We start from the raw sequence: 12,526 nt of genomic DNA on the forward strand, positions 1-12,526 counted from the left end.
GATGGAAACCCAGAGCGGCAGACTGCGTGTGCGAACTGGGGGTGGCTGGTGGTTTTAGAAGCACAAAGGGTAGATGCCCTGACCCGGAGGTGAGGACTGGGACTGCTGCTGAGGGGACCACAACCCAGGATGCAGCAGTTTTTAGCAAAACAGACAGAAATAGAGATAGTGTGGCCTGGAGAGCTCACTGAAGAACAGACTGCGATCTCTCTGTTCTGAGGCAGAGGGTTGGAAATGGTCTCTTCTGCTCTGACTCTCCAAAGAGACGCGGAAACCTGCCAGGGAAAGCCGACAGAGAACAAAAGCCCCCCAAAACCAGTTTTCACTGAGCCCATCCCCCAACACACACAGTGGGCAGGGCAACTCTGCACAAACAGGGTTGCCTGAGTAACAGCGTGGCAGGCCCCTCCCCCAGGAGACAGGCTGGGAGAACCAGAGGCCAACAACCTAAGGTCCGTATAAAACAGGTGCATCTTGCTTGGGTTGTGGTCAATAATTTGGACTCTGTACATTCCCTCAACCACCCCTCAGCAGAATGACTAGGAGGAGGAACCCCAAAATAGGAAAGACTCAGAGACTGTGACTTCTGCCACACATTAACAAATGGATACAGATATAACCAAGATGTGGGAAATGGACTTCAGGGTAACAGTTATGAAGATGATAGCTAGAATGAAGAAATTGATTAATGGCAACATGGAGTCTCTAAGGGCAGAACTGAAAGCTGAACTGGCAGAACTTAAAAAAGCTATAAATGAGATCCAATCTAATCTAGATACTCTAACAGCTACGGTAAACGAGGCAGAAGAACGAATTAGTAATCTAGAAGACCAATTGATAGAAAAGAAGGAAAAAGAGGAGGCCTGAGAGAAACAGCTCAAACTCCATGAAAACAGAATTAGAGAAATAAGTGACACCATGAAACGTTCCAATGTCAGAATTATTGGGATGCCTGAGGGGGTGGGGAGAGAGAGAGGACTAGAAAATATATTTGAGCAAATCATAGCTGAGAACTTCCCTAATCTGGGGGATGAAATAAACATTCGTGCCCTAGAGGCAGAGAGGACCCCTCCCAAGATCAAGGAAAACAGACCAACACCCCAGCATGTAATAGTAAAACTCGCAAATCTTAGAACCAAGGAAACCATCTTAAGGGTAGTTAGGGGGAAGAGATTCCTTACATACAGAGGGAGGAACATCAGAATAATGTCAGACCTATCCACAGAGACCTGGCAAGCCAGAAAGGCCTGGCAAGACATATTGAGGATACTAAATGAGAATAACATGCAGCCAAAAATACTTTATCTGGCAAGGCTGTCATTTAGAGTGGATGGAGAGATGCAGAGCTTCCAAGACTGGCAGAAACTGAAAGAATATATGACCACTAAGCCGGCCCTGCAAGAAATATTAAGGGGGGTTCTATAAAAGGAAAAAGACCCCAAGAGTGATCTACAACAGAAATTTACATAGACAATCTATAGAAACAAGGACTTCACACACATGCAACATGATCACAATAAATTCATATCTTTCAATAATCACTCTCAACGTGAATGGCCAAAATGCTCCCATAAAACGGCATAGGGTTGCAGATTGGATAAAAAGACAGGACCCATCCATATGCTGTCTACAACAGACTCATTTTGAACCTAAACATATGTCCAGACTGAAAGTGAAGGGATGGCGATCCATCTTCCATGCCAACGGACCTCAAAAGAAAGCTGGGGTAGCAATTCTTATATCAGACAAATTAGATTTTAAACTAAAGACTGTAGTTAGAGACACAGAAGGACACTATATCATTCTTAAAGGGACTATCGAACAAGAAGATCTAACAATTGTAAATATCTATGCCCCCAACATGGGAGCAGCCATGTTAACCAAACTAAAGAGTCATATTGATAATATTATGTTAATTGTAGGAGACCTCAATACTCCACTCTCAGCAAAAGACAGATCATCTAAGCAGAAAATCAACAAAGAAACAAGAGCTTTGAATGACACACTGCACCAGATGGACCTCATAGATCTATACAGAACATTCCACCCTAAAATAACAGAATACTCATTCTTCTTGAGCGCACACGGAACTTTCTCCAGAATAGACCACATACTGGGTCACATATCAGGTCCCAACCAACACCAAAAGAATGAGATTATTCCCTGCATATTCTCAGACCATAATGATTTAAAACTGGAACTCAATCACAAGAAAAAATTTGGAAGAAATTCAAACACTTGGAAGCTAAAGACCACTCTGCTCAAGAATGTCTGGGTCAACCAGGAAATCAAAGAAGAACTTAAACAGTTCACAGAAACCAATGAGAACGAAAACACATCAGTCCAAAACCTATGGGGTACTGCAAAGGCGGTCCTAAGAGGGAAATACATAGCCATCCAAGCCTCACTCAAAAAAAAACCAGAAAAATCCCGAATTCACCAACTAACTTTACACCTTAAAGAACTGGAGAAAAAGCAACAAACAATACCTAAGCCAAACATTAGAAGAGAAATAATTAAGATTAGAGCAGAGATCAGTGAATTAGAAACCAGAAACACAGATCAGATCAACGAAACTAGAAGCTGGTTCTTTGAAAGAATAAGGTCGATAAACCACTGGCCAGACTTATCCAAAAGAAAAGAGAAAGGACCCAAATTAATAAAACTATGAATGAAAGAGGAGAGATCACGACGAACACCAAGGAAATAGAAACAATTATTAGAAATTATTATCAACAACTATATGCCAATAAATTGAGCAATCTGGAGGAAGTGGATGCCTTCCTGGAAACCTATAAACTACCAAGACTGAAACAGGAAGAAATTGACAACCTGAATAGGCCAATAACCGGTTACGAGACTGAAGCAGTGATCAAAGAAGATTTCAAAGAAGAAATAATACCTATTCTCCTGAAGCTGTTTCAAAAAACAGAAACAGAAGGAAAGCTTCCAGACTCATTCTATGGGGTGAGCATAACCTTAATCCCCAAACCAGGCAAAGACCCCAACAGAAAGGAGAATTTCAGACCGATATCCCTGATGAATATGGATTCCAAAATTCTCAACAAAATCCTAGCTAATAGGATCCAACAATACATTAAAAGGATCATCCACCACGACCAAGTGGCATTTATCCCCGGGATGCAAGGGTGGTTCAACATTCACAAAGCAATCAATGTGATAGAACACATTAATAAGAGGAGAGAGAAGAACCATATGGTCCTCTCAATTGATGCAGAAAAAGCATTTGACAAAATACAACATCCTTTCCCAATTAAAACTCTTCATTTGTTTTTTTAAAGATTTTTATTTATTTATTTGACAGAGAGAGACACAGCGAGAGAGGGAACACAAGCAGGGGGAGAGGGAGAGGGAGAGGGAGAAGCAGGCTTCCCACTGAGCAGGGAGCCAGATGCGGGGCTTGATCCCAGGACCCTGGGATCATGACCTGAGCCGAAGGCAGACGCTTAACGACTGAGCCACCCAGGCGCCCCAAAACTCTTCAGAGTATAGGGATAGAGGGAACATTCCTCAAGTTCATAAAATCCATCTATGAAAAACTCACAGCAAATATCATCCTCAATGGGGAAAAGATGAGAGCTTTTCCCTTAAGATCAGGAACAAGACAAGGATGCCCACTCTCGCCACTATTGTTCAACATAGTACTAGAAGTCCTAGCCATAGCAATCAGACAACAAAAAGAAATAAAAGGATTCAAATTGTCAAAGAAGTCAAACTCTCTCTCTTTGCAGATGACAGGATACTTTATGTGGAAAATCCAAAAGACTCCACCCCCAAATTACTAGAACTCATCCAGCAATTCAGTAATGTGGCAGGATACAAAATCAATGCACAGAAATCAGTTGCTTTCTTATACACTAACAATGCAACTGTAGAAAGAGAAATTAGAGAATCGATTCTTTTCACAACAGCACCAAAAACCATAAGATACCTCGGAATAATTCTAACCAAAGAGGTAAAGGATGTATACTCTAGGAACTATAGAACACTCCTGAAAGAAATTGAAGAAGACACAAAAAGATGGAAAAACATTCCATGCTCATGGATCAGAAGAATAAACATTGTTAAAATGTCTATGCTACCCAGAGCAATCTATACCTTCAACGCCACCCCGATCAAAATTCCAATGACATCTTTCAAAGTGCTGGAACAAAGAATCCTAAAATTTGTATGGAGTCAGAAAAGACCCCGAATTGCCAAGGAAATGTTGAAAAAGAAAAATAAAGCTGGGGGCATCACATTGCCTGATTTCAAGCTATATTATAAAGCTGTGATCACCAAGACAGCATGGTCCTGGCACAAAAACAGACATATAGACCAATGGAACAGAACAGAGAGCACAGACATGGACCCTCAACTCTACGGTCAAATAATCTTCGACAATGCAGGGAAAAATATGCAATGGAAAAAAGACAGTCTCTTCAATAAATGGTGCTGGGAAAATTGGACAGCTATATACAGAAGAATGGGGCGCCTGGGTGGCTCAGTTGGTTAAGCGGCTGCCTTCGGCTCAGGTCATGATCCTGGAGTCCCTGGATCGAGTCCCGCATTGGGCTCCCTGCTCGGCAGGGAGTCTGCTTCTCCCTCTGACCCTCCCCACTCTCATGCTCTCTCTCTCTCATTCTCTCTCTCTCAAATAAATAAATAAAATCTTTAAAAAAAAAAAAAAAAGATATATACAGAAGAATGAAACTTGACCATTCTCTAACACCATACACAAAGATAAACTCAAAATGGATGAAAGACCTCAATGTGAGACAGGAATCCATCAAAATCCTAGAGGAGAACATAGGCAGTAACCTCTTCGACATTGGCCACAGCAACTTCTTTCAAGATACATCTCCAAAGGCAAGTCAAACAAAAGCAAAAATGAACTTTTGGGACTTCATCAATATAAAAAGCTTCTGCACAGAAAGGAAACAGTCAACAAAACAAAAAGGCAACCCACAGAATGGGAGAAGATATCTGCAAATGACACTACAGATAAAGGGCTAAAATCCAAGATCTATAAAGAACTTCTCAAACTCAACACCCTAAAAACAAATAATCAAGTCAAAAAATGGGCAGAAGACATGAACAGACACTTCTCAAAAGAAGACCTACAAATGGCTAACAGACACATGAAAAAACGTTCATCATCATTCGCCATCAGGGAAATTCAAATCAAAACCACATTGAGGTACCACCTTACACCAGTTAGAATGGCAAAAAATGACAAGGCAGGAAACAACAAATGTTGGAGAGGTTGTGGAGAAAGGGGAACCCTCTTACACTGTTGGTGGGAATGCAAGTTGGTACAGCCACGTTGGAAAACAGTGTGGAGGTGCCTCAAAAAGTTAAAAATAGAGCTACCCTATGACCCAGCAATTGCACTCCTGGGTATTTACCCTAAAGATATAGATGTAGTGAAAAGAAGGGCCACAGGCACCCCTATGTTCATAGGAGCAATGTCCACAATAGCCAAACTGTGGAAAGAGCCAAGATGCCCTTCAACAGACAAACGCATAAAGAAGATGTGGTCCATATATACAATGGAATATTACTCAGCCATCAGAAAGGATGAATACCCAACTTTTACATCAACATGGATGGGACTGGAGATTATGCTAAGTGAAACAAGTCAAGCAGAGAAAGTCAATTATCATATGGTTTCACTTATTTGTGGAATATAAGGAATAGCATGGAGGACATTAGGAGAAGGAAGGGAAAAATGAAGGGGGGGAAATCGGAGGGGAAGACAAACTGTGAGAGACTATGGACTCCGAGAAACCAACTGAGGGTTTTAGAGGGGAGGAGGGTCGGGGATGGGTTAGACCGGTGATGGGTATTAAGGATGGCATGTATCTCATGGAGCACTGGGTGCTATATGAAAACAATGAATCATGGAACACTACATCAAAAACTAATGATGTACTGTTTGGCGACTAACATAACATAATAAAATTAAATTATATTAAAAAAGTAAAATAAAATAAAATGCCAAATCTATGCCTGTTACTCCAAATGTGTTTCAAAGTGAAAGGCCTGATGTAGAAACCAGGAAGAATCAGTACTGAAAGAGTCAAGAGGCTATAGGAACCAAAGGTAGGCCTCCTCAAAATGGGCCACTTTGGCAAGAAGATTATTTTGAGTTAAAAAGCAATCAAAACCCAGCAGATTCAGGAAAATCTCTTTACCTCTCTCCTCAACAGCATAAAAAGGATTTAGACAGAAGACCTGCTCCAGGAAGAGAGCTATCACCACAAACTACATTATAGTATGAAATGGGTGTGATAGGCAGGGAGGAACCTAGAAAGGTCTGTTTGATCAAAGTTCTCTGTATCCCCTTGTTTCCCAAGAGGCCTAGCAAACATTTGCTTACCAAATATTTACTCTTTTTCCCCTTTATGTAAATTGCATTCCTTCCCTTTGAAGTCTCAGACCCCTATCCCCTTCTCTTTAATTCAGAATGACATATAGACCTCATTTTGCCTGTCTTTGGAATTTCCATGTCTATGTGCATTCCCCAGATATACACTATTAAATTTGATTTTCTTCTCTTAATCTGTCTCATGTCAATTTGATTCTTAGTCCAGCTAGAAAGACCTTGAGGGGACAGGATATTCCTGATCCCTGACAAGAGCATAATCCTGCTTTTACCATATGTGTGAGTGCAAGCATATAGGCTAAGGTTAAGTTTGCTCTTGATAACTCTTGAAACATGCATGTAGAATTCTAATCAGTAAAGCCACTATAAGATACCATAGAGCTAAAAGATGTTTTCCATAAGCACTTAAGGTCCATATTACTGGATTTAAAATAAAACTGGTATAATTTGAATAATTTATTCTAATGTGCTCATTTAATATGGATTTTTTTAGGGATCGCAATTTAAGCGTACAACAAAAGCTCTGTTTGCAAAAAGAGAGTCTATGAACATTTAATGGGTTCTTACCAGAGCAAGGCATTTCATTTCAATAATGTTTACTGGTGGTCCCGGAGAGCTATGGATCTCAAGATAATACCAGACTTGGAAATTGCTAACACTATCATCTGAAAAACAGAAAACAAAAAACAAACATCTCTTAATGTAGGCTTCAGAATACCATACTTAACATAAAATTTGAGAAACATCGATACCATTTTCAAACTCTTTTTGATGAACTGATTTGTCAAGAGACGGAAGTGGAAGGTGAAAAGCTGATTGCATTACAATTTGTGAGTGCAAAGAGAAGCGCCATCCTGCATAGCCATGAGCTTGCCCTATAAAAGCTCCCTGTCCTCCGAATGCCCCAGGAACTCATTATATTCCCTACTAAAATAAGAATGTTTTACTTCTAAGAATTAATATTTCAAAAGAAATAACCAATCATTTTCCCAATTGCCAAAACATTCACATATTATATATAGAACTATCTAAGTATTATAATTCACAGTGGTACATTTCTAGTACCATAAGATTCTAGTCTAAGGACACAATCAGGAATAGTTGATGAGATTTTTCTTTTCTTGAAAGTGTAAAAAAGGATTCTAGCAATTTAGCCTAAAGGAAGCTGGATTGGGAATGAACTACATGGTGAGAAAGTAATGTTTACATGCGGGTTCCCGATATTTTTTTTAAAGGTAGGCACTTCTGTTGCTGGTGATGTCTAAAGTCATCCTCCCAAATCCTGCCACTGGAACCCTGGTCCACCACAACAGTCCTGTGTAGCAGGGTATGTGCTGGCATCAAACTCAAGTTTTCCATTTGTTTAGCCTGATCTGTTCAGCTTCTACTTTGATGTTCTTTATTCTCCAGTGTTGAGCTAGTATATGGTTTAAGATGTCCTCCCATTTCAGTTATTCATATGCATATTCAAATCAGTATGTCATGTTTTAAAGATTACATGTACTGCTATGTTTGCCTAACTTACTTAGGTAAATTATTAACCTCTTTGGGCCTCAGTTTCCTCATCTGAAATAAGGGTCCCAGACTAGTGGAATTCTCTCTCTCTTCTGAAAGAGAGTGTTGTATATTGCAGTACATTGTGTTGTATGGAATTGTATTGCATGGTGAAGCGGAGTAGAATTTGCCACCGAATAGCACATACCCTCCCCAATGTCTATCACCCAGCCACCCCATCCCTCCCACCCCCCACCACTCCAGCAACCCTCAGTTTGTTTCCTGAGATTAAGAATTCCTCATATCAGTGAGGTCATATGATACATGTCTTTCTCTGATTGACTTATTTCGCTCAGCATAACACCCTCCAGTTCCATCCACATCGTTGCAAATGGCAAGATCTCATTCCTTTTGATGGCTGCATAATATTCCATTGTATATATATACCACTTCTTCTTTATCCATTCATCTGTCGATGGACATCTTGGCTCTTTCCACAGTTTGGCTATTGTGGACATTGCTGCTATAAACATCGGGGTGCACGTACCCCTTCGGATCCCCACATTTGTATCTTTGGTGTAAATACCCAGTAGTGCAATTGCTGGATCATATGGTAGCTCTATTTTCAACTTTTTGAGGAACCTCCATACTGTTTTCCAGAGTGGCTGCACCAGCTTGCATATGGTGATTAACATAATAATAATAAAAAAATAATAAATAAATAAGAATTTGCTACCCCAAAATTTGTCTTTGGTATAAGGATTATTTTGAGCTGATTATTTTTAAGAAACTGCAGATACAGAAGCTCTGAAAACAGAGTAGAAGTTACCCTTTTGTAAGAGACATTTACATTTCTAAAGGAAATCTGCATTTGTAAGGGTGTCTCCCTCTCTGTACTAGGAAGTTGGGAGACTAAATCTTTAGAAACCTGCAAAACAACCTTACACTTGTTTACTGTGCTTTCCTGGTAACTGCATTATTGGCTCTCCATCCCCCAACATCTTTTTTTGTCTTTAGCTGGAGATGGTATTTTAAGGTAAGGGTTTGGGCCATTTCAAGGAGTTATTCATTTTTCCTGGTTCTATCCCATATATAGAAGAGGTATACTTTTTTTTTTGAGAGAGAGAGAGAGGAGAGGCTAAGGGCAGAGGGAGAGGGAGAATGAGAATCCCAAGCAGACTCCACACCCACTGGAGCCCCACACAGTGCTCAATCTCAGGACCCTGAAATCATGACCTGAGCCGAAATCAAGACTCGGTTGCTTAACTGAATGAGCCACCAAAGCACCAAGCCAGTAACACATGTTACTGAACTTTTGTTTTCTTTTTCCTGCTAATCTTTTTTTTTTATTATTACAGGGGGCTCTCGGCCAAGAATTTAGAAAGGTAGAGGGAAAATTATTCCCCCCCTACCAGGAGCATTTTATCTTATTGCACTGAAATGCACTACTTCATACCATATTATATTATATTGTATTGTATGCCCCTCTATTCTAATACTTTAGCTATTAAGAAGTACTTATCAAATTAGTGGATCTTAGAACAATCCAGACATTCAGAACAATTAGCTAGTGAGAGGGAGACAGAGAAGGTCCATGTGAATTCTTATTCCAAATACTTGTGAGAAGTTCTTGAGGGTGATCTTAACTCCACATTTTTGAACTGCCTTCTATGTTTATTTATTTTACAGACACCAACTAATTACCTTGAAACCATTAATGCACAGAGAATAAGTTACTAACTTTATACTGATGTTAGGTTACTGGGAAAACCTCTGCTCAGGATTGTGTTGGCTGCTCCTTCAATTCTATGACAGTGCTTTAAATGCTTTTATGATGTTTAAATGTGACATCTCAAAATAAACCAAAGTTCTTAAAATGAAAAATGCTTCCCCTTCTAGGTTGCTCATGTATATTTCACTGGCTTTTCCAATGCTTTAATCCACATTGAACTCACAGGGAAAATAATTCTGGAGAGAAAGGGCTTCACGACTATAAAGCCTGAATGCCCCACAACTCTGGGCTGGCACAAAGAACAATAAAACAGTCTGCTCATCTATGGAATGGGGACTGTCTTAGTCAAGGTTCTCCAGAGAAAGAGAAGCAATAGAATATGTGTGTGCATATAAAGAGACAGACAGAGAAACAGAAGCAGCGAGAGATTGATTTTAAGGAAATGGCTCATGCAATTGACTTGGTAAGTCCAAAATCTGCAGGTTAGGTCAGCAGGCTATAGACTCAAGAAAGAATTGCAGTGCAAATCCAAAAGTGGTCTATGGGTAGAATTCTTTTTTGTTCTGGGGAGGTCAGTCTTGGTTCTGTTAAGACCTTCAACTGATTGGATGAGACCTACCCACACAAGGGAGGGCCATCTTCTTTATTCAAAGTTCACAGATTTAAATATAATTCTCATCCAAAATCACCTTCGCAGAAACATCCAGAATAATGTTTCACCTATTATCTGGGCACCATAACCTAGCTAGGTTGACACTTAAAATTATCTATCACAGAAACAATAACACTTAATATTTGTGATTGCTGTGACTATCACATAAGGCACTGTTATGATGTAGCTGATTTAATTCCTACAGTGCTAAAAATATACACTGATTATGAGTTTATTGGTTAGAATAAGATTAAAGATGATTTATTAGTGAGAACAAAAATAATAATTATTAAACACTGTTTAGCTACAGGCCTTAAACACATTAAAACTTTTTGCTAATTTTAAAATCAGTAACATTCACTATAGTGACTTTAGAAATTCCTGAAAAGCCTAAAGATGACAATTATTCATTATCTCATGACTAAGGATAAATACTTATTTTTCTTGTATAAAACTCCAGGCTTGATATGTCAATAAAGACATAGATGTATAGATACACACACATATATATAAATACACTGGGGTTTACAAATTATATAAAATTGATGTATCTATATGTGTGTGTGTGTAAACATATTTTTATCCTTCAGACAACATCTGCTATTAGAACTTGAGTTTTATCCCTAATCATTAGGAAAATGCAAATCAAAAACCACAATGAGCTATCACCTCACACCCATTAGGATGGCTACTATCAAAAGAACAGAAAACAGCAAGTGTTGGTGGGATATGTAGAAAAGATAACCCTTGTGCTCTGTTGGTGGCAAATACAAATTGGTGCAGTCCCTGAAACCGCCAACAGAATTAAGTCTGCAGAAAGGCATGTAGCCCATAGTTAAAGACTATTGGGAAAAATACCAGGAAGGAACTTCGAATATGCTTTGCTTAAGATAATGAAAATGTAGGGGTGCCTGGCCGGCTCAGTCGGAGGAGCATGAGACTATCGATCTTGGGGTTGTGAGTTCAAGGCCCATGACAGGTGTAGGGAAAACTTAGATAAATAAATAAAGTTAAAAAAAAAAAAAAGATAATGAAAATGTAGCCCAAGGGAACAGGAAATGAAACAGCCTGTGCAGACATCATAGTCATAAGGTATATAGCCTCTGCTTTTGCTAATAAAGACAGCATCACTGACGAACATTGCTGCAATATTTTGTAAACCTGGACCAGTGAAGGAAATGACCACTCAACCATAGTCTTGAAGAGACAGGTGACCTGGCACCAGTTAATTAGTCTTGAAGTTTACCCAATCCCTGACCAATCAAAAGAACCCATGATTCCAAACCCTTTACCCTTGATTTTTGCCCTTAAAAACCCTCACTTGCAAGCCATCAGAGAATTCAAGATTTTGAACACGAGTTCCCTGTTCTCCGGGGTAGTGCCACACAAATAAATAGCCTATCTTTCTTCAGTGCAAATGCTCAGTTTTTTTTTTTTTTATTGGCGTGTTGGACATTGGAGAGATGAACTCTTGTTAGGTACAGTTATACCACTATGGAAAACAGTATGGACAATCCTCAAAAATTTTACAATAAAACTTTCATACCCACATTTGGGTATTTATCTGAAGAAAACCAAAACATATACTTGGAAAAGATGTATGCACCCCATGTTTATTACAGCATTATTTACAATAGCCAAGATATGGAAACAACCTAAGTGTCCATCGAGGGATGAATGGATAAAGAATTTGTGAGATATATGTATAGAATGGAATATTATTCAGCCATTAAAAAAAAAAAAAAAAAAAGGAAATCCTACCATTTACAATATGGACAGACCTTGAAGGCATTATGCTAAAGTGAAATAAATCAGAAAGAGAAAGAAAAACATTGTATGACCTCACTTAAGTGTGGTATCTTTAAAAAAAAAAAACTCAGAAAAAGAGATTAGACTTGTGGTTATCACAGGTTGAGCATGGGAAGGAGGTGGAAAGGGAGAAAAGTCGTCAAAAGATACAAACTTTCAGTTATAAGAGAAATAAGAACTACAATGTAATTACAACATGATGAGTATAGCTAACACTGCTGTATGATATAGAGGACAGTTGTTAAGAGTGTAAATCCTAAGAGTTCTTATCACAGGACATTTTATTTCCTTTTTTTCCCGTTCTTTTCACTGCATCAATATGAGAAGATAGATATCAGCAGGACCTATTGTGGTAATCTTTTCACAATGTATGTAGAGAAACCATCATGCTGCATACCTTAAACTTACAGAGTGCTGTATGTCAACTATTTTTCAAAAAAGTGGGAAAAAA

At 39.0% G+C, this 12,526-nt stretch overlaps 1 protein-coding gene across 1 annotated transcript in view; it reads right to left on the minus strand.

Moving 5' to 3' along the window:
- The window catches only part of CFAP47 (cilia and flagella associated protein 47), a 495,766-nt gene that overhangs the window by 135,336 nt on the left and 347,904 nt on the right, over positions 1-12,526 (minus strand). Inside the window, exon 51 of the mRNA XM_078064042.1 lies at positions 6,956-7,053. Within this exon, the coding sequence (XP_077920168.1) occupies positions 6,956-7,053 (98 nt within the window). The remainder of the gene's footprint in view (positions 1-6,955; positions 7,054-12,526) is intronic.

The sequence above is a fragment of the Halichoerus grypus genome, chromosome X (genome assembly GCF_964656455.1).
Source record: "Halichoerus grypus chromosome X, mHalGry1.hap1.1, whole genome shotgun sequence".
In the NCBI taxonomy this organism is placed as follows: domain Eukaryota; kingdom Metazoa; phylum Chordata; class Mammalia; order Carnivora; family Phocidae; genus Halichoerus; species Halichoerus grypus.